General features: G+C 33.3%; 1 protein-coding gene across 2 annotated transcripts; it reads right to left on the bottom strand.

Annotated features, from left to right (window-relative positions):
* Nucleotides 1–3848: 3848 nt before the first annotated feature.
* Nucleotides 3849–27213, bottom strand: Abp1 (Actin binding protein 1). 2 transcript variants are annotated; one of them, XM_089244460.1, is made up of 11 exons: nucleotides 26868–27213; nucleotides 22174–22229; nucleotides 19707–19819; nucleotides 16909–16983; nucleotides 13565–13702; nucleotides 13011–13088; nucleotides 9640–9726; nucleotides 8090–8164; nucleotides 6391–6688; nucleotides 5194–5355; nucleotides 3849–4142 (listed from the first exon to the last, which is right to left on the bottom strand). In XM_089244460.1, the coding sequence occupies exons 1-11, from the start codon at nucleotides 26948–26950 to the stop codon at nucleotides 4003–4005; spliced, it is 1305 nt and encodes a 434-aa protein (XP_089100586.1). In that variant the 5' UTR covers nucleotides 26951–27213; the 3' UTR covers nucleotides 3849–4002. The 2 variants fall into 2 exon arrangements, with proteins under 2 accessions (XP_089100586.1, XP_089100587.1); XM_089244461.1 differs by having other exon boundaries at nucleotides 26826–27059.
* Between the last annotated feature and the right edge of the window lie 4 nt (nucleotides 27214–27217).

Below are 27217 nucleotides of genomic sequence, written 5' to 3'. Positions count from 1 at the left end.
GTTCCCAACTTGGAGGTGCGAATGGAAGCCGATTTCCTGTTGCATCCCACTGAGAGGAACAGGCTTAAAAATGGTAGAAATATTCATCCATTACACTTCACTTCTGAAATACAGATAACAGCACTGAAAAATCAGCCACACCACCAGATCATAGATTTCCAACTGATGTTTCACAGAACTCTAGCATTCCGCAAGAGCTTTTTTTGGGGGTTCCTCAGAATAAATCCGTGACGTTCGATTTATGTTCTAATTTTTGAAGGAACTTTAAAAATCCTAGAACCCTGAGAATTTTCTAGTTATTGATACTCGTAAAGCCAAGTTCTTTATTGGAAATCCTGACAATAAAGTATGCAAATTAGAAGGTGAAGCCAAAGCATATCGCTTTGCTCAAGGTCCCTTGAAGATGGCGGCATGCCTTTGGGATACCACATCAGTTAGACAAGTAATGAAAAAGAAAATTAGTTTGAGTTCTGTTGGACAGCCTTATAACCATCAAGGGTTCTGTGGAACCATTTCATAATCATCAGGGGTTCAACAGCTTCATAACCTGTGAGAGTTCTGAGAGAGTTTTTACATTGGAAACCCCTGCACTAGATACACACCCAGACTGTTAGGTACATACACTCACACTTCCAGCACAGCTCACTAGGTCTACGGTGACAGACCTGAGTTGTAATCGGTAGGGAAGAAAGCCTTTATTTATTATAGTTTTTTTTTTTGTCTCATCAAGCCCAGTGTGTAAGTGTGCGTGTAGGTGGGGTAGGAGTGTGGTGCCTCCCTCCAAATGTGAAACGTAGGAATAATATAGTTAAGTTTCTATTGTTATTATACTTCATTCCCCCCCCCCAAAACACCATTTCTCCCCCGTGAAATTAATTTCTGGCTACCAGCCTGCTTCTAATTATGGCTTTTTTGGCATGGGTGCAGATAGGGGGGGGATTATTTAGAGTTTAACATCAAAGATGAGTGCAAGTGATTTAATGTATGTATGATTTATGTATGTAATATGTCGCCACACTCATACAAAAATAAAAGAAATTATGACCACTGTTCCTTTTTTATTTGTGTGTGTGTGTGTGTGAGATCCACCCTTACATATATGTATTGGCATAATCATCGTGGGCCCCCCCCCCGACGCTTCCTAGACCTTCAAGTCTATCCCCACTTATGACTCAAACCCATACCTGCTCAGCCGAAGGTTGGTGTGCTTTCTATACAAAACAGCTGCAACAAGCAACTTGATGTGTAAAAAAATTCTAGGCCTTCCATGTTAGAGTTATTTCCAAAAATAAAATTTGGAGCCCATGCAGTCAGGGCTGTAACTACAATTTTTGTTGCCGCCTCCCAACTTTAAAATTTGATAATTTTATAACACTGCTCTTTGTTCCCACCTAAAACTGCTGCTCCCTAAATTTTGCTGCCTGGGACAGTTGTTTCCCCCAGCCCCCCCTCTAGTTCCTGCCCTGCATGCAGTAATATTTATTGAAGAGCCGCAACTATGGGGGGAGCAGATGAATTTGATATATGGCCCACACAAGAAGAGAATTGATAGGGCTACAGCCCTGAGGCCAAAATGGGTCTAATTATTTATTTTTTACACTATAAATTTAGTTTTGAGAGGCCCAGCTCTAGGATGTGAGGGCCTTGGTCTTGGACCACAGGGTAGCAGAATTCATCTATTACTCATTAAAAAGTGGTATGAACATCTATGTTTGCACCAGCTGAACAAATATAGTTGCGGTCCCAATTGATAACAGCACCAATTAACACATTTGAATATGAGTTTGGAGTAATTTACACAATAGGCCTAGTGTGCGTTATTTATGAAATTAAAGAAAATTTGCTTCCTTTTGTATTCAACAGATGGCAGAAGCATATACAGGGTAGGGGGGGGGGGTGCCCTACCCACAAGACAAAACTAAAATATTTTTGTAGTTAAAAAAAAGAAAAAAACAAAAGAAAATACCTTTATATGCTAATCTTCAATCGATTTTTGTTTATTTAAAATGCTTTTCAAAGGTTGGTAATTGAAATTTACTCTGGAAGAGATTCCCTGTCTAGGCTTCTAAAATTTGCAACTTTTCTGAAAAACTTTATGTATTAGCTGCCTGACTTATGAACTTTTTGAGTTATGAACGAAAAAATTTAACCATAAAATTTTGATTTTGGCTATATTTGGCAAAAATTGTTCAGGCAGTTTAGTCTATTTTCTATTGTGCTTAGATATTTAATTTGATTATTTAGATCATAGTTTCCCAAACTTTTTGTTCCCCTTATATATATTGGCCCCTTCTTCAGATATTTTTTTCCCTCATCGTGCCCCCCCCCCCCCAAGCAAACCCATACGATCATCCCTGCTCCCCCAGACCATTCCATCGCCCAGTTTGGGAAACACTGATTTAGATATTTCAGGAAACAAAAATTCTGAAGGAGGAATACATTCAGAAAGAAGTTATTTTATGGCACTCAATTTTTCATTATTTCCGGAAATTTAATCTTGAAATCAGTTGGAAAATATTTTCTCTCACTTTTGTAGCTAATGGTGTTGCTTTTATCACCATCCTTCTTTATTTTTTCACTGTGTAAAATACCTGAGAATTTATTACAAACCCTGAACTTAAAGTGGACACTTGAATACTGTGGATAAATACATTTTAACCCTCTCAGGAGCATTGATGAGATATAAGTTATACAGAGATGAGATATACAGTTTGCCGTTTTTTCACTCAAAATCATGGGGAGGGAGGCACCAAAATGGACAAAGGCCTTGGGTGACAGAGTAAATTTTAATCTCCAATTGTAGTCATGATTTCAGCCGAACAACACTATCACCAGGGGGGAGGGATCATACCTGGATCCTCATGATGCAAGTCTAGAATAATGCCTATATGATTGCACATTGGTTACAAAGCTGTTCAGTGACACCCAAACAAATTTTGAATATTTATCTAACATACAGGGTGTTCCCATGGCTGTCTCAACAGCATCATATTGGCACCTGTTCAAAATTATATGCTGAGCCAATACCTTCTGATTTTATACTGTACTTTTTCCCATGAATCATACTGGCAAATCTCGTTATCATGGAGGACCCTATGCAGCTGAGCCTCTGGGCCATGCTTAAGTGGGATGATGAGCTAAGACGGCTCTGGTCATTCCGTAAGGTTCATGTCAGTTCACTGATTTCCCTCACTGCTAGGAGATAGTTTCCAAAAAAAATAAAAATAATAATTACTTACAATTTCCCCTAAAATGGGAAATAACATTTATGACGTCTTACCTGAGCCACAGAGTTGAAATTAGCTTCTGGTTCAAAATTTAAAGTAAAATATACTTAAAAACTAATATGAGCATCAATAATAAGAAAGTTTTTTTTTTCTTTGAAAGCTTTCCAGGTTCTGGTATTTTTTAGGGTTGCGTAACGTTTGATTCCGCAGAACACCAGTAGGAAATCTATGGTCTAAATTCGAAGAAATGACAACAATCATTTGTGAAGCAAAACAATTTAATGAATTTTTTTTCATTAAGAGAATTTGCATTTTATTGAATCATTAATATATCAACATAAAGTAATATGTACAGCAAGAAATAACCGCATGGTTAAAAACAGTCGCAGCAACATATACCAATGGTTTTACTCATAATAAAAATCTATTGACATAGAAAAACATCATAAAAAACTGGCAGATACAAAAGAATATTTTCCTCGATTTTTACAAAAGATAAAGCCATTACAAACCACACAATAATTAACATCAGTCTTTCTTTCTAAATTTGATTTCAAGATTTGGATATTTTCAATATTTGGATTATATATCTGAAATGTTTCTCATTCTACATTAAAAAAATTTGTAATACTAATATAAAAAAAAACAGGACTTTCAATAAAAAAAAGCAATAAGAATTTACCAAAACAAAAATAAAAGATCAAGTGATAAATGCATACTTTCATGGTTTCTGTGTAATGCAGAAGGGTAGATAAATGCACAGCATTTCCCGATATTAATCCAGCAATTCAACATAATTAGCTGGAAAGAGACCATAAGCTCCATCAGGAGCTTGACCTTGCCACCACCCTTCATCTATCTGCTCGATTTCAGTGATGACATCGTCAGGATCAAATGATATTTCTGTTTCGTCAGCTGCCAATGTATAAAAATAAATTATATTTATTGTATATTCAACATAAACGAAGAAAACAATGATATATAATAATAGCTCACAATAAATATTAATAGTTTCACAGATTTTTTGCAGTTATCACAAACTATGATAAATCATACTGAATGCATACATTTTACATATTGTAATCAATCGGCTTTATAGCCCAAGACAACATTACTCATTTAAGACAGTGTTCTCCAACCTTTTTACATGAATTGTGAAAACTGTTTCACATACCAATATGCTATATCTTCAAGGACCAGTGGTTGAAGAACACTGATTTAAGAAGATTGTTGTTTCCAGTATACAGGGTGCATAAAAGGTCCTTTTATCCTGGAACAACTCGTAAACAGCTTATCCTAAAGGTATACTTCCAATTTAAAAAAATATCCAAATAATCTGTAGACCTCAGATATGTTTCATATTGCAAGGGATATTGCATTAAAATAAAATAAAAGATAACTTTTTATTTTGTCACCCCTATTCTAAAAAACTCAATTAAAAAGTTGTTTGTTCTGTCTCTCCTGAGCCCAAACAAAAAAAAAAATATGTTTGCAAGTGAGCTATTTGCTGAGATATTTCAATTGGAAAATTTCTGTAAATGAGGGAAAGAACTGCATATGAAGCATAGAATGAGCTTATCCATTTGTTTATGTGCCTCTGTTCTTCATTTTCAGTAATTTTCAGATTCAAATACCGCACATACATGGAATTTTTTTGTTGGTCTCAGGAGAGACAGGGCAACAACTTCTTCTAATTATTTTTTTAGGACAGTAACCAAATAAAAAATTATTTTTTAAATTTTAATAACTCACAACCCCCTATAATATGAATGACATATCTGAGGTCTACATATTATCTGGATACTTTTTCAAATTGGAAGTATGCCTCTAGGATCAGTGATTTGCGAGTTTTTCCAGGAAAAAGGGAGTTACTCCTATGCACCCTTCATTTCTTTTTCGTGCAAATAAATTAGCTATAAAATGTCTGATAAAATAAGGATGGCTATACTAAAATACTGTGAATTACCAGCTTGGTAGTCATACAGAGCTCTGGCCTTTAAGCAGGTGCTACTCTGAGATGATGTGATAACCTGACAAGATGAATCAGGCGGCAATTTGGTCATACCATGATCTGACATCATTTTGGACAAAGGATCTTGAATGACTGGCGGCTCTTCAAGACTTGGTTCTGTTTTTATTAAGATAGATGGAGACATTGTAAAATATAATGAAAGAAAAACTACAACAATATAATAAATCAAATTCAGGCCAAAAATTTTAATGTGAATACGTGTTTTAAACCTTGTTACAGTGCAATACAACCTGTTTGGTCTAGCAATTGAAACTAAAAAGTCTTCGTATAAATGAGGTACTGCTGAATTTGCTTCAGTGAGATCTGTCATCTCACCATCTAATGCATAATTCCCTGAGATAAAGTCTAAAATGATTTCATGAGCTAGTTTATGAAGTGTAGAAATGTATGCCTAGGATAAGATCTTCCATGACTTAATTGTCTGCATTATTTTTCACACAATATTATGCATGTCATATAAAAATCTGTGGACTTTCCTGGCCTTTTTTTTTTTATTATAACACTTATATGTTCCATATAATTTTTGAGATATGAATATTTAAAGTGTTTTTGTTGCACCAAATATTCAGAGATGCAGCTGGTTTGGCCAGCTAGCTTATACAAGACATATTCACGTCAGGGAAAAAAAATTGCATAATATGGACAATTTTTTAGAATTGAATTTAGTTTCAAATTCAGAAATGACATCAAAACAAGGCCGTAGCAAGAGGAAAGAATTTGGGGGTCTGGTTCCTCCCCCCCCCCCCCCCGAAATGTGAGAAAATGACCGAAAAAAGGGGGAAAAGATGGCAAAATCTATTGTTTTATCACTTTGACCCTTCCTCCGAACGAAATTTATGGCTACAGGCCTGCATCAAAAGCTCATTCCCCAAGAGAATTTCTTCTCTGCCGCTTTAGAACAATGCAAAAAAAAAAATTGTTATCAAGAAGTTTCTTATGAGAAGACTACTCTATTCAACAGATAACTGAATTCGTTATCATGAGATGTATGCAATTTACCAACATTAATTGTTAGCATAAATAAAAATATGTTTTTTTTTCATTTTTCTTTGCCTGAAAGTAAAATGTGAACATAAACTATAATTAAATAAAAACACATTCACTTGAATGACATGGAAATATCATTAGTACCATCCCAATTCTGCTGTTCTTCTTCAATGAGATCTGATTCAGGACCTGCACTAGATGAGTTTTGGTTTAGAAGATTTCTGGAATAAGAAAATATGTTTGTTGCCGGAGGATCTTGCATAGGAATGGGATCTTTTGGAGTGTTGTTGCTCAATTTCTGAGCAGCTTCACCTCTGTCTCTCGTAGAATTTTCTTCAGCTTGTATAGAATTGCCGATATTTGACATCTGTCCCATGCAAGTATTACGTTCAAAAATAGCACGAGCATTGATTGTTCTTTGTGATATCAGCTTCTGAGCTTCCTAAAGTAAATAAAAAGAAAAGTAAAATGAAATTTGGATGTGCGAAAAACCATAAAAAATATGAAAATTCTTCAGTTGTCACACAAAAACTTGATCTCAATTTCCTGGTAATAAATCTCAAAACCTTTTCTGTACTCAATCACATCTTCTAATACACTTGTTCAAACATACCACATCTCAAGAGGTTAGAGTGGACTCAAAACCATGTAACTTATGGGGACAAATGGATCAGTGTTATTTTTAGTGACGAAAAGAAATGTAACTTAGATGGTCTCGATGCATGTACACAGTACCGTCACCATTGGAAGGAAAACCACGCTCATATTTCAGCAGACATCAGGGTGAAAGCTCTGTGATGGCATAGGCGGCCCCCACATTCAATGGACATGCGCACATTTAGCAGATCCTAGATAAGAAACAGCATGCACAAAAATACATAGACATGCCAGAAAGTCATTTATTTTCTTGGTTGAATTTTAGGAGGCAGAACGTATGTTTTTCAGAATGATCATGATGCTCCCATGCATATGTCTAACATTGTGAAAACCTGTTTCAAAATGAAAATTTGACTCTACTAGACTGGCCAGAGCCACAGATCAGTCTTGATCTCTCAGCAATATACTCATTAAGTCTACTCCAATGGGTGACAGTTAAGCTTGGTGAATGCCTTGAAACACCACGTAGAAACTGAATGCCATAATTTGGACCCATAACTCCAACAAAGTTTAGTTCTTTCAATAAAAGATCATTTGTTTGATGTCATTCCAAATAATGGAAAAATTATCAGTTATTAATTAACACTGGTTTGTCAGAAATTATAATGTATTTGATTATTCTATAAACTTTTGGGACAGCTCTCATTTGTATTTGTTCCTTATTTTGGTATAAAAATGTTTTTTCTTTCAAATGAATGCAAATCGCATGTGTTTTGTAATGCTATATTTTCTATGCATTCATGCATTTATTTTAATTTCTCTGAAAAACGACTTTTTCAAGATTCTATAAACTTTTGGGTTAGAGTGTGCATTGCATCGCTGCACAATCAAACTAAAATCTCTTAGGTTCTTTTCACTTTGTTATAACCTTTTTCACTCTTTTCAAATATTATGCAAACTTCCATACAACAATGGAATTCAAACGTTTTACTATAGAGATTTTTCAGTAATTCCAGGAAATTAAAAAAATCTATTATTTTAAAGGGGAGAAAGGGCCAATACAAAAAGATATTTCAAATATATTCAGCTGTGAAACAGTTTCATGCAATATTTGAGAAGTTATAAAATTTAAGATATGTAGGTTACAAAGGTTCAAGAAATATTACTTCAGAGAAATCTCAATATAATGATATTTTGCAAAAAAATAGAGATAACACTGTCAAATTCCATGAAAAATAAGTATTACCTCACTATGTTCTCGTCTTAAAGGTGCTTTTGATACTTTCTCTTCTTTTTTCTCCTTTTCTTTCAGTATTTTCTCCTGAATGAACATTCACAATATATAAAATTAAGGAAGAGAAATAAAATTCATTAGCAAAAAATATATTCTTTGCAAAAAATCTCTCTCTCTCTCACAAACTGATACTAATGACAACTGCAGCATATATTATAAATAGGGATCTTGTATGATAAATTAATGACTGGAGTCAGCAAATAACATAAGCAAGCAAATGTAGCTGAAGGATGCATCTTATGAATCATATATAATGTATGAAGAGTGAAGAGTTTCCAATTTCTACAAATATTTTTGAAGGCATACTTACACAAAAATGACCCTTCCCCCCCCCCCCCAAAGTGGAATGTGGAAACACATTATTGGGAGTTTAGTTTTCATGAGAATGCTGTAGAGAACAATTGATATTTGAAAAAAAAGTGACCAAGGAGTGAGGCATTACCTGGGTAACCTAGTAACAGGGGTGGATTCACAGTATTAGGATAATTTAACTGGAATCAAAATAAATCAAACAGACATTTTCCACGTTGTCATGGTATATGACAAGTATATATGTACCTCTATAATCCTATATGTATGAATAAATATAATAGTAAACCAAAAGGTATATTTTGGACTACAGACTCTCTCATCTATGTAAAATATTTCAATGTTTAAAATGTGATAATTTAAATTTTTTACAGTGTAAACCAGCACTGCTGAAATGAAAGCTATATCAAAGATAATAAACCTTTGACTGACATTTCATCTCGATGCCAATAATAACAGAGTTTCGTTGAATCAAGCAACACCTTCAATGTTGCAACAAGATAAGTTACGTTGTTAGAGGAAAAACTGCATGTGTGAGAAATCCAAACTGACTCAGAGAAAACTCACTAAGAAAGCAGCTGAGCTAAACTGGCGGTGCATATTCGACAACACAAAAAAACCCAATTGGTCTGAGATGTGGTCCCCGAGATGAAAAAAAATGTGCCAAGTGGATGGTTATAACGGGAAAGTACCAATTTTACATAACTTCGAACTTCATTTAAGTTTGTATGTTTGCGCTGTAAGTCTATTGAATAGTTGTATATTTCACTACTTATATTGATACACAAATTTCGTTTTCATTTTTTTAAGAGTTGAACACCATATGAAAGTAGAGTAAAAGCTGTAAAACTATATAAGAGTTGGGAAAAAGGTTTAAAAAATGTTGATCTAAGCGGTAATATAAAAAGAAAACAAGATAACATGAATAAATTACTGTAATATTTAGTAACAAAATTTGAATGCTAAGAAATAAAATACTAGTAGTAAAACTGTAAGTGAGCACAAACTATTTCATTTAATTTCTGATAGTTAAGTTTGGATTTCTGAATGATAATAAATCATTTGGCCAACAGATCATCTCAATTACATAATTACGAAAGAAGTTAACAGCACACGTGGAAAACCAATCATGCAGTAAAGCACCACAGAAACAATTGGAATGGGGGAGGGAACAATTGTAAATGCAAATTTACTTCTCTTTCTCTTCTCTCTGTTTCAAATTTCTTTTTTTCCTCTTCTAATTTCTTTCGTTCTTCAGTTACACGTTTTTTTTCTTCTTCCTGCACACAATTGAGCAATTTTATTGACTATTTTATTGTATATTCAGACAAAAGCAAATGAGTATTTTAACAAGTAAAAACATAAATACTTCTATTTACTTCAAAAAATATAATAATAATTTCAAAATTTTCAGCTCAACATACAGCATTTTTTCACATTCATATAATTTACACCGATTCATAGTCTTTCCCAGACTGCTGTGTTCAGCACAAAGATCACCAACTTGACAAAATCACCATGAGTAACATTTTTCTTGAGAAATCAATTTGTTAAGATATTTCCAATTCATCATTTTGGTTCACAGTGAAAAATTAATGGTTAAAAAAATTTATGCATCAAAAAGCAGTCCCCCTAAGCAAGGTACAAATTTCTCCTTCTAGGCACAACTGCAAGCCAGTCTCCCGTTTGGGAAAGTCTCTCTGCAGAGAGCAGACAGACCTTCAACACAATACTTACATAACATGAAAATTCAGGCATTTGTAATTTCCACTTCAAGTTGTGGAAGTTAGATGGCAACACCAGTACAACACAACACAAGCATACTCCAACAACATAAATACATTAGGGCTATGCATATACACTCACACAACAACATTCCGGCATGTGCCAATATATTAGAAAATAGTATCCTTAAGCAGAAGTACAGTTAACTCCATGTAAATGAGACTGAAATATAATATTCACTTAAGCAGTATATATATATATCAGGGCTGGATAAATCGCGAAAAAATCTAGGTGCCAAGACAATTCTTTAGGCGAAAAAAAAAATTCCCAAAGGTAGAAAATAATGCTTATTTTGACTTTTTCAGGGCATAGTGACCCTCTTTCATGTTGGCAGATATGCAGCTATAAATTCCAAACATTTTGCACTGCTCTCAGTCTGCAATTTAATAACTAAGCAAAGAAAATTTTAGGCACCAATACCAATTATTAAGTCGCCATGGTGACTTTGCACCAGGGAGTTGTCCATCCCTGATATATATTCACATTATATATTACTTGAAAATTATGTAAATTATAGATTTTTAAATGTAAATTTCTACTACAAATACGGTTTCCAGATGTTTTATGCAAAAAGATGGACAAGAAAATCAACAGAAAAATTCAATATCCACTTTGTGAGCATTATTTATGTTATGGATGAAGATTTTGGACTGAAAATAAATATTCAAAATTATGATGTTTTATTTGCTAAAACAGTATTATTCTGTCATTTAAATTTTCTTCATATGGAAACGAAGGGACCAGAAAACATTTACCCCCTGAACTGGGTTATTCCCCTTATCCAGTATCTGCCTACAGAAAAGTCTGACAGCAACTTCTCATAAGCCAGTAAATGAATAAGCTTGGAAGATGAAAATCTTATATATAAATGTGAAAGTATGTCTGTTCTTTATACAAATCTACAGTTTTAGACTGATCGTCGCCAGATTTTGCATATGTACCAAACAGGACCGGGATTAAACCGTAGGCTACTTTAAAAGTTCGTCGGAGCTGGGCAAATGCCCGAAATGGGCAAAAAACTGTCGCGCAACAATGATTTTGGAACCTCAACAATCTCTTTCGGAACATTTACTTTGGTTACCGTGGTTCCCAACAATACATTTCAGACGTGTATATGCCTTTACTAAGGTTTGCCACATCTTTAATGCTGCCATTATAACAGTTTATTCTTTTATAATGGTTTGTCACTTTTCCAATCCTCCCAGTAACTGTAGAAAACCCGGGAAGCGCTGGGTATTTTTGCTTGCCTATATACAGGGTGTCCTGTAAGTGCTAATGCAACCTTTATCTCATCAACCGCCCATCGTAGAGGCATGGTTTCTATTTAAAAAATACTTAAAATCTGTTTGAATACCATTCGCTGCACAAGCTGGACATATGACGTTAGCAACAGAGAACAACAACTACGATAACAAAACTGGGAATAAAAATGTTCATCGCCAGCTGATGAACTCTATGCTTGCCTCAAATCATCAACACTCTGGCACGAAGTTAAAAAATTATTATTATCCACCAACATGCGAGTTAAACTGCAAAATGTGTCAGCGCTGCTATAATTTTCACATCAGTTGATCAAACTTGGCAATGGAAGAATTCCCGTAGACCCACGCAGTGGACTGATTACGTTCCCAAATGGATTTTACCAGTTGTTAAACTCAGTTCAAGAACTTGCAGAGAAAGTCTTCTCAAACATTCAACAAAATCACTGAAACCATGAGTGGCTTTGTGAAAGAGCGATTCTGACACCGTAAAATGACAGTGTGAACAAGACCAATGAAAAAATCCTAAAAATTATTCCGGGAAACTCCACATCTTACAAATTGGTTGACACTGTCACAGACACAGCGCGACAGTTCTATATCCTGCAGAATTTCTGAACTGTTTGGATATTCCAAGTGTGCCACCACACAACCTGACCCTCAAAGTCGGAGCACTTATAATTCTTTCAAGAAATTTGGAGACACAGAGACTCTGCAATGGCACCAGACTGCGTGAAAAAATTGCACAATTACATCATTGAAGCAACGATTCTAACTAGATGTGCCAAAGGAGAAGACGTCTTCATTGCATGTACCCCAATTATCACTGAAGAAATGCCATTCACTTTCAAGCGATTACAGTTCCCAATTCATTTAGCTTTTGCCATGACAATCAACAAAGTGTAAGGCCAGTTGTTAGCAGTTGGAGGTATCAACCTAATTGAGCCCTGTTTCTTATACGGACAGCTTTTTGTCGCATGTTAGTAATCCCAAAAATCTACACACCAGATGGAAAAACAAAAAATATTGTGTATCCACAAGTGATTGCTAGAAGTTTTTAATTAAAATATTTAAAAATAAAAGTAATTTTTTCTTACTTGATGCAGAAATTTTTTTGATTAAGAAATAATTAATAAGCTATACATATATAAATTTTTTACAGGGAAGGCAACGCACGCCGGGTATCAGCTAGTAAAGAATAAAGATAACAACAACAAAAAACCCCATGAAACATCAATTTAATAAACTTTTAATAGTTATAATCTGCGAGTTTCTCTTATTGAAAATATATATGTGCCAACTTTCTGATCACATTGTATGACAAAATTTAAAAAACTACAGCAACCATCATTGTACTTCTTTGTAAATTAATTGTCTCTCATTAAAAAGTTACTTTACGTTTGCAATGCAGGAGCTGCAAATTAATTAGACATGAATTCGTTTATTTTAAATGAATAGCATTGATATTTTTTTTGCAAAATTTAAAGATGAAAAAAAAAAGGCAAAATCTGTTTTCTTACTTGTTCTTTTTCCCAGAATTTTTCCCTTTCAACTGGGTTTATTTCTCTAGCTGGTTGTATCCGCTTATAAACACTGCTCTGTTTGAAAATAAAAAAACTCTTCATGTTGCATCAAATACAAATAGACCAAAACAAGTACCCATATGCAGTCAAAGTTCATTATAACGCTCCTTTTCATTCCACAGAAAATAGATACTATATTGGGATGTCATTATATCAAACATTTAAAAAATTAATTAAATGCATAATACAGTATGAACGTAGTACTGTATTTACAGAAACACAGTATATGGCCAAAACCCACATTTATTTTTCACTACATGCAGAAAATAAGTTGGGGAGCCGAGCCAAGTTCAATCATTTTAATGGATTGAATGGCACTTACCAGCCGTTATAATGGATAAAAAATAACACGGCAGAATAGGAAAATATTTGGGACTTGTCATACTGGTCGTTATAATGGAGTATAGTGGAAAGTCATTGTAATGAGCACAGACTGTAATAATTACCTATATTGAAATTGACAAAGTTTTTATAACCAAGAAGTAACTTACTACAGGAGGAATATTTTCAGATGGATCAGACCTTTCTTTGAAATTGAATTTTGATGCAGAAGCTCTACTAACTTGTTCTATAATTGAAGAAGGCTCAACATCATCTTCTGTACGAGCATTCACTGTGATATGAGTTCCCTTAAAAAAAAATTATTTATTTTGCATATATTATGCCAGGAATGTTTGGGAGGAACAAGAGATACATACACCTTACATCTTTTGCAAGGTATACAAGCGTTTTCTTGAGCATAGGCCAATCTGGGTTTTTTCATTTTGAAACTGATCCCAAAAACAGGCAGCATCACAAAAGGTGAAATATAAAAATATATATGGTAATCATGAATTAATGTTAATTTTGTCTAATAAAATGTTCCAAACTGTGCCACAAAATGTGAAATCATTCACTGCAGGACCTCAGCTTTACCTCAGTCCTGAGTTGTTGTAATTATGAGATGTGAATCTATTCAGTGCTTGGAAAATAAAATCATTGGGCAAGAGATAAAAGTCAGCTGCTATTGATTTAATGTATTTAATAGAATAATGTGTATCTTGCATATGATTAAAACTTCATAAGCAAACTAAATAAAAACGCATTGGAATATTAATGTTATTATAAAGTTATTATATTAACGTTGTTAAATTATATTAACGTTTAAATATAAAAAGTTTATTACACTCATGTCCATAAATTAAGAATAATGCCATAAATCCCGATAAATTTGGGCTTTCATGGTTCCGGTTTGAACATGCAGATCTGTTCTGGAACCCAGCATAATTCCACCCCAAACGAGCAATGCTGCACCACCGTAACGGTGTCGTTCAATGATGTTGTCTTGGTGGTAACGGGTACCTGGCGTTCTCCATATGAAAGTCCGACGTGAATCAGACTGCAAGCTAAACCTGGACTCATCGGAAAACATCACACAAGCCCACTGTGCTGATGTCCACATTACATGTTTTCTACTCCAGGCTAATCGCTGCCGACAGTGAGTTGCTGTGAGCGGAACACATCTGACAGGTCTGTGAGCATATAGACCAATATCTCCCAAACGTCTGTACACGGTTTGCCTTGAAACTGTGGTACCCGTGGCCGCAGATAGCTGATGGGACAGGTCGGATGCTGTGCTCCGTCTGCTTCTTTTGGCAGTTACTGCCAAAGACCGGTCTTCATTCGGCGTTGTAACTCGGGGGAGACCTGTACTGTAACGTCTACTGACATTTCTGTTATCTTGGAATCGTTGTCAAAGCCCAGAGATGACACTTAAGGGAATTCAAAGTTCCTCGGATACTTCCATCTGAGTACGCCCACATTCCAGGCGGCCGATAATTCTACCACGTAAAAAATCATCCGCATGCGTCATAACTATTCGCTTATGGCACTGAGCGCCTTACAGAACTCTTGTGAACAATTTTACTTCTTCACCACCATTCCTTATATACCCCCCCCCTTACACTCTCGTCATTGTGCCGTACTATCGGCATCATCTGGTGGCTTCCTGAAATTTGCATATCATTCTTGCAGATGTGTGTGATAATTCTACAGGTGAAATTTTCACTTTAGATTTAGATTTCCGTGTGATTCTGAATTATCCTTAATTTATGGACATGAGTGTATTTAACTTCATAAAAAAGCATTGAAATATTATTAAAATAATGACACATATCTGATTATATGAAATACATTATTTATTCTAAAAAAAAAGATAATTTCAACGTTCCCCATATAAATATATGTCTTTTGTTTTTTATTTCAAGGTACCGTAAACTAAGGTTACTTGGACCTAAAAGGTGAAAATTTTTCTACATATCTTACCAAAGGTGAATATCTTAATATTTGCCTTAAAAACATTAATTATTCTGATAACCTGATTTTTAACACTTTTGGGATATTTTTTTAAGACTAGGTTTTTTTTTTTTCTTGATTTAATTTTATATAATTAATTATTGAAATTTTGGTTCAAGTAACCCCCCAGGTTTGGGTTACTTGGACCCATAAGCTGGGTCCTTATAAATCATTATAAATCCTTATAAAATAAATCATCCAAATATGCAATGGACTAAATTAAGACCAACAATCTGGAAACAAAGCACTTAACGACATTTTAGTTGTAATAATGCTTATGTAATTTGACAATAAATTTGAAAATACATCAAAATCACGTCATAAATTCTGTGATGTTGAATGAAATATTTTAGTACTCCTTTATTATCCTTATTAGGACTAGTTAGAAAAAGATATGTTTTTATTTTATCTAAATGACTGGCAAAAGACCAACTTCTCTTAAGTAGTAAAAACGATTGGATGTCCAGGTTTGTTTTATAAATCATTCTTCAATCTCCTTTTTATAGTAAACCTACTTATTTTAAAGTGGGCAGATGCATCTCTCTGCAACGCTTCTCCTGATTCTACAGCATTTAAACATTCTTCTAATTTTTCGGTTGTAAAATCTTCATACTTTTGGCTCCCAGGGGACCTCTTGTACTTTGAGAGCATTTTTGGTTTTGAATCTATAAATAAATGCACATGCATTTATAAACCATTTATTTAATGAAAGATGATTGGGAAAAAAGTAATGATATCAATTATTTTTAAGGTGAAATTTAAAAACATTTAATTAAACAGTATTATGTATTTTAATTCTTTTTTCCATTTATTTTACTTTTTTGTCTATACTAATTTAACTAGCATTTACCAGAATGGATCATATTTTCGACCCTTTGGTAAAGTTTTTTTCCTCTTTTCTTGTATTTCTGTATTTGTATAATAATAATAATAAACTATTTGAATTTGAAAAACATGTAGCTAGAGAACCACTTCCTGGCTGGGTCCAGTTAACCCCATTTTCAGTTTACTAGCATACTATCCATTACAGATAAATTTTACTGTATTAAGTGGGTCTCTATCTAGCTAAAAATATTTTTATTTTCTAAAGGACTAAGGACTAAATATGAAATGTGAATTTCTTACCTTGCATGTGACTGCAGTGTGTAAAAAAGTGAAGGTGGAATTTATCAGGTCACAAAAATTCATGATTTTATCACAAAGCAATACAATGTGAACTAAGAAAAAGAAAGAAGAGCAAGAACGTAGCGCCTCAGGCACTAGCTATTGTTGCTATCTGTTGTAGAGATGATGAATCACGTCTATATTTTCATGATCATTGTTTTAAATCACCCTGGAGTGATTAAAAAAATTTTTTTTTGTCTTGTGTTCAAGTAACTCACCAGGGCTCAAGTAACCACAGTTTACGGTACTTAAATTATAATGAGCTACCACTACATTAAATTGATAATCACCTTTTGATGTGGTTTTAATGTCAAAAGTATTTAAAAACAATAAATACCTTGAGAAATTTAGAGATATCAACAACATGGTTGGCACACGTTCCTTTTCTTGACATTGGTGCTCCTTCACCTTGCTGTTGAAAAAGATAATACAGTAAAACCTGTCTTTAATGGAACCTGTATTAAGCGAAAACCTTTCTTCAATGGAAAAAAATTGTAAACCCATGATTTCAATGCCAAAATACACATTAAAAAACCTGGATTAAATGGAAACTGTCTAACGCGGAAACAGAAAAGTACCCTTTAATAGAAAATTTCACACAAACAATCACAGTGTTTGGCAACCAATAGACCAAACTATCATACAAAATATTAAAAGTGCTCCACCGAAATTTTTTACACAATCTATGCTTGCAAATATGAGTTCATCATCCACCATTAGATTAGCAAAAACTGTTTCTGTACTTGACGGTGTGGTTTTGATAAGCCATGTGTAGTAAAGCAGTTGCATTCTGAAATTGTAACAAAATTTTTCTAAAAAGTAGGCTTTTTCACGTTATAAATCAGTGAAAGGTTTGGATTTCCAAAAGATATGCAAGACTTACAAAATTGCATGTAAGCGGTGTGCATTCCAAGGCTTTGCAAGGCTGTGCAGGACCAGAATTAATTAGAGACAGGCAAAAGAGGGGTGCAACTGTCCTGGCGGGAAAAGTCAAGGGGTGATAAATTTTAGGTGGGAACAAAAACACCATTCTAAAATCATCGAATTTTACAGTGATAGGGACAGTAAAATCACGTTGCTTTTTCCCTCACAAAATTCCTGGTTACGGCCCTGATGCTGAGGATTACATAAACATAGGCGATACTGTACAAACTGAACTTGTTATGACAGATATTGACACCCTAATTTAAAGTTTTTGAGGAAGTTATAAAAAGAACGTAAATGGCATTATTTTAGAAGAAAAACAGTGTAGGTCAGAATTTTATACATGCCGGTAAAACCTAAATAGTATTTAGTAATTGCAGACTAATTATTTATTATTAATTATTTTGTCTACTAATTATTAATTATTTTGTCTACTAATTATTAATTATTTTGTCTACTAATTATTAATTATTAAGTCTACTAATTTATTATTATTTATCTATTAATTATTTTAGGGGCCGTTCAGAAGTATTACATCAGCAAATTTTTAGCCATTTTTAACCCTCCCCCCACAGTCAGCAAAATTTCGTCAGCACTGCTTTTACCTCCTAACGCATATTCGCGGGATCAGAAACGTACGCGGAGGGGGGGGGGGCATAGAAGGCTTGTGCACTCCCCCCCCCCCCTCCAGACGAAAAAAAAAAAATTTTAATGCAAAAAATATATTTTTTTAAAAATTAAAATTTCAAAAGAAAATTCCTTTATATATATTATTATAATCGATTTATGTTAATTTCAATGCTATTTGAAGGGTAAGAACTCAAAATTTCTCTTGAAGAAATTCATTGCAACCCACCCTTTAAGCCATATATGGTAAACCCTTGACCCGCGGACCAAATGTGGCCTTGAAGTGTATCTGATGTGGCTTGCCCCCGTCAAACCTAATTTTGTAAAAATGAACTAAGCGACACATTTACAAATCACTTAAATGACCCGTGGCACAATTCCAGAGCATTTAAGTGGCCCATGGCACATTTTCAGATCACTGAAGTAGGCCTCAAAGATCACTCAAGTAACCCACAACCACAGTTCCAGAACACTTAAACAATCCGTGGCACATTTAGAGATCCCTTGTTAACGGAACACACCCCCCCCCATTGATGCTGATGTCATACTTGAATGACTCCTTATCTGTTATTAAATTATCTAAATTATTTACTTTATCTTCAATTTAGCTTTATTTTAATTCAATCACATATGAGATCGTTCCATTATTTTAGACATTATATCAATTGAACCTGTGTTCAGCGGAAAAAAATCTTGGTCCCTTGTAATTCTGTTGAAGACAGGTTTTACTGTATATATATTTTTTAAATTAACCTGATTCAGTAATTATATCATAATGACACACTTCATCTGCATTTTTTTTACAGTAGTGTTGTATTAGAATTAGAAGTTATTGACACAAAACATACAAAACGGGGGGGGGGGGGTAATAAAACATGAAAAAGGGGGAAAAACTAACACAATGGGAGGGGAAGAAATAATTCATATATCCATATTAGACGCAAGAGAATATTATTAAAACTAATTGTGAATTTGGGGGGGTTGAGGTGTGGATAATGAAAGTTAGGATAATTGACTTCAGCTCAAAACATGAGAATTTTCAACATTACTTACATACGTGTATGCAGGGCTGCATAGGCAGAGATAGACTTGGTAGTCTGGGGGGGGGGGGTCACGATGATGTCTATACATATATACATTAGATCAGTTGACTCCACCTTTGACGCTTGGCCCCCCCCCCTATATCTCTGCCCATGAGGGCCAGATCTTGAATCCTGCAAACTACACAGCTGCAGAAGGCGCCAGCTGAAAGGGCACTGAAAAAGGCACCAACTGAAGGAGAGGGGAAATCTTTCATCACCAAAATATTATTTGGTTACACTTGAAAAATGTCCAGAACCGGCCCTGTATATATGTATTGCAATGTATGTTATATAATGATAGACAGTATTGTATTACATCAATTAATCAGTTCTAGGGAAGGAAAGGTAGAATAAAATGCATTAAAACTATACAAAAAATTATGTAATCACTATATAATTGTAGGATATTTTTTACATAATTGGAGCAGATTGAATATTTGTCATTTGTGTAATTAACAATTAAACCTGTATATATATATATTTAAAAAATATATATACTCACCCAATTAATGAAGACAAATTTTGGAAGCCCAGTATTTGGATCAGTAACTCTGCAAAATGCGTACATGATTTTACCACTATTAAACTCCTCTGCAAGCTCCTCCAGTCCACCATCTAGAAAAGTTATACCAACAGTCGATTAAGATATGTCTAAAAAAATTCTGCATAAGTTTATTCAATAATTTTTGTTGCATCAAAGGCAATTTTTTGAATGCAGATGAGCAGGGGCTCCAACTCTAAAACTGACAGACAAAGACATCTATGGATAGACCACATGATAAGTTGACCACATTTTATGACAACAAATATTGAAGATATTTGTCAATTGACATTAAGTATTGTCATATCCAGGACCGTCATTTCAACTTTTTCCAGGGGGGGGGGCAAAGCACATGTACTCAATTTATGTATACATATATTTGTATATATATATATACCATTTTTAGTGTATTCTCAAAAGCCAGGAAGGGAGGCGATGCCCCACCCCCCAAATGACGTACCTGGTCATATCACAACCAAAAATAACTAAACCTGCATTGCTTTCCATTTTAAAGTTTTGTCTCTAACATGGATTTTTTTAGAAACTTATTTTTTCATCCCTTCTTTTCTGCAAACATTTGTAGTATTGATAAAATTTTGAATTGTCTCAAGAGAATATCAGATTATATTATGCTCTCATATAAAAGAACATAAGATATTTATACATTATCATACTGTCATAGTTGATTCGGAATGTTTAGAAAACAGTGATGAGCAAACCAAAGCCTGTGGGCCAGATGTGTTCAAAATAATAGAATAGAAATTTTCAATTTCAGTATTTAAAAAAATTCATTTCAGAGGGTGTTTTTTTTTTTTTTTTTGTATATGTAAAATACAGTTGTGAGAATTTAAACAGAAACTGATTTAAAAACTTTTGCATCTGTAAAAAGTGGAACACATAAGAAATAAATATTCAGAAAGTTTTAAAATATAGATATTTGTTTTTTCACAGTTGTAAAGGATGAAAATTGTCTCATTTGCAATAAAACCCTGGCAGTCTTCAAAGTATATAACACATCCCAACACTTTATTTATAAGCATAAAAATTCCAATTATTAATCAATGTCTGAATATGTCCAGCCAGCCAAAATTTTTTTTTGTTTTTTGGCATGCTTCTAAAAAAGTTTGCCCATTACTTGTCTAGAATATATGGGCACTCTGTTCATGGTTGAGCTTGGGCATCACTGGGTCAGAAAATCCACCACTGACATAAACATAGTACAAAAAACACTGAAATTTAGAAAAATGTGTATTTTGACATTTTCATTGACTAAACCGTGTCTATAGAATCTGGTATTTTGCATAACCAAGAAACGCTTTCAGTTCAATGATGAGGAGTAACAAGTGATACAGATTTATGGATTGAGGAACTGTTTTGATAGCAATGATCATAATCACTAACAGCAAAATCAGTTTTTATTTAATTAGCAATATGAAGCATTAAAGAAAAAAAAGATGGCACCAAATTTTGAGAGATGGACAATGGACAACCACCAGGACAATGTTTCATGAGATGCATGGTCGGAAATGAAATATAAAGACGCTAATGGATGCAACCTGCACCATTTGCTCACTGCAACATCACCTGCACCATGCTACTCGATGAATTTTATCATGCAGACTTAAGTCCTATTTCTAAGGGACAAAAAAACATTTTTTTTTTATCCTGTTATTTTCCTAAAAATGTTAATTTCGTCTTTCTTCTGAGTTCAAAATTGTTTTAATTTTTGAGCCCTTAATTTGATTATCACAATGCAAATCATGCATGCACATTTTTAGATAGAAGTTTTATTTTATTTATGCCATGCTGGGCATAGGCATCAGAATCTAAGGAGGCTGAGATGACTTGGGCCTCTTTTCCCAATAAATTTCGAAAGAGGGCCGAGCTCCCAAGAATTTATGGATACATAATACATGCACTCCATGCAGACATCCCGAATTCTGTACATATGAGGGACATCCAGCAACTCTGGCTCCAAATGAAAAACCAAACAGAAAAGAATCAAGTAAAAAGTCATCACATAATTTATTGTTAAGAATGCCTAAAATACTAAATATATGTTTGGTAATCTACAAGACTATGATTCATAAGAAAATGATTGTTCAAATGTTGGAAGAATTTCTTACTACTTTTGAAAAAGTCTTTGCGTGCCATTCCTGATACCATGGCACTTATACTCTCGATACTTTTGGCACCCGTGCCACGGATCGGCAACCACTGTTCCATCACCTTTACATTTAATTCCCAATCAATACATCCCACAACGAAAAAATGATTGTCTTGGTTAAAACTACCACATTTTAAATTTTGACTCATCTGTTTTAAAACCATCTCGTATAGTATAAGAAAGGTGGAAAATTATTTCTACAAATATGGAAAAAAACTAAAATAAAAAATACTCAATTGGAATAAAAGTATAGTTTCTTACCACCTACAGCAACTACATTTAAATCATTGGTTTGCTTTTCATATCCAAGTAAAGCCCTTTGAAAAGAAAAACAATTGGTTTCAAATTTTAACTGACTAAATAAAACAATGAGAATCTAAAAATTTTAAAATATCTTTAACAGAAAATATTCACTGCAAAAAAACGATTTCCATATTTTCCCCATTGACAAAGCATATACAAAGCGTGACAAATTGCAAAAAAATCTAGGGGTCAGAAAAATATTTTGGGAGACAGAATTTTTTTTTGTTGAGAAAAACGGGCAAAAATATGACTTTTTTTTACTTAACTTTCCACCTTATTCTTCTTAACTTTTCCAAGACTTAACGAATCCCTTTCCATGTTAGTAGAGACACAGATAAGAATTCCAAAAATTTTTTTGTCCCGACTCATATTTATTAACCACATGTAGAAAATTTTGGGCACCAATCCCAGTTTTTCAAAATGGCATCTGGGATTTTTCAAGCCCTGAATACATATCATTTGAAGGAACAAAACATTTTCTTTTTTTGATAGAGGGCTAACAGAGATGGGAAAAGGGCTATTATTACAGTGACTTCGAAGCTAAAGTGGCTATATAAAATTTGCTTGTTTCATAAATAAAATTTTACATAAATTTTATAAAACAAATTTACAAATTATTCACATTACAGTGAAAATCGTATATAACGATACCCTCAAAAACGATAATCGCCTATGTATAGCGATACATTGCTTTCTGTTCCCAATGCATTTTTCATTGTGTAAATATATTCCATCAAACCAGGGATATGTCAATCCAAAATTCGGTCCGTTTGCGGATCCTTCGCAAAATTGTGAATCAGAAAAACAGACCCATCACAAAATACAAATTAATGAAACCATAATTTGGCATTTCTTTTGTGATTAATTAACTAGCTTATTTTACTTCCCTCAAAATTACTTATTTTCACAAAAAGAAAGAAAATTTTCACAGAAACAGGACCTTACAAAAAAGTCTGGAGAGACCCCTGCAAGTGTGTTCGCTGGCATGCCGTAAAAATTAGGGGGGGGGGTGGACTAACTTTTTGAATGTTGGAGTCTGATACATTCAAGAGACCAATATAAGTGTATATCAAAAAAAAAAAAAAAAATATATATATATATATATATATATATATATATATATATATATATATATATATATATATATATATATATATATATATATGCACACAAATTAGAATAAAATAATAGTTTTTCTCCATAACAAATATGTTTCATACGTGAATTTTATAACAATAATGAAAACAAAACATTTTATATATATATATATAAAATGGGGAATATTCTGTTATCAAAAATAATAAGAATTATTCTCAAGTTAATAATAGTCCTTCCAGAGAATATTCTTGGATATTCTCCTCGATAAGAATATTCTTCAGTTATTTATAATAATAGTCCTTCCAGAGAGTATTCTCAAGAATATTTGTAATAACATGTATTATAATAAAAAATTTCCATAAATAATTTGAGAATAATTCTTATTATTTTTGATAAGAATATTCTCCAGTTATTTATAATAGTAGTCATTTGAGAGAATATTCTTTGTTTTCGACTCTCTCCTCGACGGGAATATTGAAGTTTGTGGGGCCCACAATATTGAAGTTTGAAAGCAAGAAAATTAAACCAACATGGCTGAATTGCATAACTTTTAAAGAAATATGAGTAATACAGAATTTAAGTGTATGTACATTAAAAAAAACCAGTTCTATATCTTCTTATAATGAAGGCGATTGTATAAGAATAGCTTCCTTTGTCAATCAACTTTGGTTTTACTCTTTGCTTTGAACTAATTTCTGAAAATTTATGTAATTTTAAATAATTTTTTAAGGTTTTAATCTCAAGTTTTCTAAAATCTTCATAACCAAACTTTTAAAACCTCTCATTCATGACTAGGAGAATATTCTCAAACTAAAAGTTGTCACTGGGGAAGATTATGCTATAAATTGCTTTTTGTTTTAAATGTTTTAGGCAATGAAAACTGATTTATATTTTACAATATAAACAAAATTGGTAAAAAAATTTCAATATTTAAAAGAAAAATGAATATTCTCAATTATTCTCTAATTTTTACATCCAGGATGTGGATTAGGAGAATATTCTCAGAATATTTTCCTGATACACATGATCAAAAGAATAAAAAATACCTCACAGTCTATTAATTTTTCCATTTAGCTCATCTAATTTATGCGAATGAATATGCTGAGACTGACATTTGCAATATGCAACAAGATTTGTGATGGCAAAAGCAGACATAAAGCTAGAACTATTGGAAAACAGTTTGTAAAACATGAAGGATCCTAAAATATAGAGAACAGACAAGGTGTTCAAATTAACTAATTCAATCCCTCTATTTAGAGTCCAGATATTTTAGAATTTTTTGAAATCTGTCACTTGAATTCCAGACATAGTGGGAAATATGGGTATTCCTGGCATGCTGGCTAATGCAGTGAAATACACTATAATATAATAATAACTGCTTTATAACAATACATTTCTCTGGTCCCTTGAGTATCATTACACAGGGTGTATAGCAAACAGGAGGTATGGCATTTTACTGGCGACCTGTTGATGCTAGAGGCATACTTCCAATTAGGAAAAGTTTCCAAATGGCATGTAGTGCTCAGATCTGTCATTCTTGTTTCAAGGGGGTTATTTAGTTATCAAAATTAAAAAAAAAATTTTATACAGTCCCCATGTGCCCCAAAATTTTCACTGTATTTCTTCAGTCACCACACAATCTCACACACTCTTAACTACATGTATCTTTGAACATTCACATATGAAAATCTATTTGCATCTGTCCGAGTATAGGAAGGTACTGAGGGTGGCCCTCAATTCCTCACCTCTTTTGAAAATTTTTTTTAAAAAAAGCTATATAAAAGATACAGACAAATGTTCTAAAGCATTCGAAAGTGGTTTCAAAGATTTTTTTTTTACTTGCTACAAAATTTCTACATGTGCACCTATTATTATAATTTTTTTTTTATTTTATAAGAAAAAGCACCTTTTTTTAATAACTTATTAATTTTGTTTCTGTTGAATTGTTGCCACACTAAACTTTTTAATTGAATTCATGAATTTTTTTTTCATATTTGCATTGTCAAGTTTTGTGGTCCAAAAGTCCTGACCCATTAAAAAAAATAAAAACAATTACAGATTACGCAGATGACATGGCTCAAAGCCCTTGAAAGAGAAGGTTTCAAAGTTTTTTTTAAATATATTTCTACCCCATTTCACTTCCATTTTATGTAACACCTATGCTATGAATAACATGGTAAGAAATGCTAAATAGGCTTGACATCCTACTTATCCTTATATTACACTTGTTGACTCACATACAGAAACATGTTCAGTTGTCAGCTTCATTTTAATATCTGTGTGATGTGTTAATAAATATAAAATATACTTAATACATGTGTATGCCAGTCCTTAGAAATCAAAGTAAGCTTCAATTTGAATGTTCTGTGTGTCTTAAGAGAAAATTGAAGAAAAGAGGGGAGGTATATAGAGTTCCTTAATTTGCCATCACCAACATACAGGTGTTTCGTGAATACGTGCCAGGAATTTGGGTTCAATTGTTGGCAGGGATTACCATGAATTAAAGATGCGCTGACAATGTAATTCATGGAATGCCCACTTTGTGCATTCCCCCCAGTAGCACACTATAGTGTTAGTATATCGGACTGGTACCAGTATGAAATTGCCAACGTCTTACATGTACAGATACGATATGTTGAGCTACTGAGGTTATGACTGGATGAACTGATGGTTTCAGAAATGGTATTGATTAAATTATTGATAGGCCATTTCTAAGTAGAGGATTGATCAAATTTTATTTCAGCCAAGTGCTGCTCCTGTACTTTCCTCTTCGCAATGTCAACAAAAGGGAACAGATCGTGCTTGGCAGTGGATGAAAAAAATATAGACATTTTGAAAGAAATTAATGTTCAAATTCTTATAAAGACAGATATTGTCAAAAAAAGAGAAAGAGAGATGTGGGATTCTCAAAAAATTAAATTGAGTCCTCTAAGATCAGCAAAAGATCGTTTCTATGGCAAGTGGTTCCAGCGATGCTCCACCATCTCGGAAGTAGTTCAGAGAAGTGAGATTCGCATGAAATGTTATCCTATATCAATTATATGGAATCTTATATTTATTTTAATGTTGCAATGAAGCAATTCAAAACAAGTGATTTTCTGGAAATCACCAATAAAGGTGAATTCACCAAATGATGAATCATTTTTAACCTTATTTTTCATGAATTTTTTTTTCTGTAGTCTCTACCATTTACAAGCTTTTGATTTTATGATCTAATGATCAAGTCCGTACAGGTTTGTAAAAAAGAGCATCAACTGTAATACAAAGGCCAATGAAATTCTGGCCTTTCAATGAAGTCTTAATCAACAGATTTTTTTGTAAAAATGAATGGCTAACAGGGAGTGTCAATCTTGGTAGGTTGCACTGTAAATATACATCAAAAGATGAAGAAAAACTCCTGTCAGAAAAAAAAAACCTTCTAAATTTAAAACTTTTAACATTATTTTCAAAACTTCAACTCCTCTTTTTTTTACCCGAATTTACAAACACGTTAAAAAAAAAAAATTAACTACATGAAAAGGGTTTTTTTTCTTCTTTCTTTCTTTTATTCATACCAATCAGTTGCAGTTCTTTCATCTAGAACATCTTTCCATGCACCTGAAAGTTCATTTTGATATTTATGCAAATTTACAGCCATCGATTATCCTTAGTAAAATATTAAAGATCAGTAGTCTTTAGTTTCCGGTACTTTTTGCGACAGCTTTAGTCTTCGGTTCATGTAAATAGTTACTTGCTGAGACGGCCTTAACCTTGTGAAAACCAAATTAGGGATCAATCATTTTCATGATTCTTTATCTTTCATCTCTCCAGACTTTCAAATTTTGATCAAAGATTTTCAAATTTTTTGCTTCACAGCGTTCTTGATAGTTGTAAAATATATTGCGCCCTCTTTTTTCTTTTTCAC

This window comes from Pholcus phalangioides, unplaced genomic scaffold (genome assembly GCF_987345545.1).
Source record: "Pholcus phalangioides strain wild (caught in Gottingen) unplaced genomic scaffold, Ppha-v1.0 ptg000015l_1, whole genome shotgun sequence".
Classification (NCBI taxonomy): domain Eukaryota; kingdom Metazoa; phylum Arthropoda; class Arachnida; order Araneae; family Pholcidae; genus Pholcus; species Pholcus phalangioides.
Note: the sequence above shows the minus strand (reverse complement) of the source record. Positions and strands in the feature narration are given on the sequence as shown.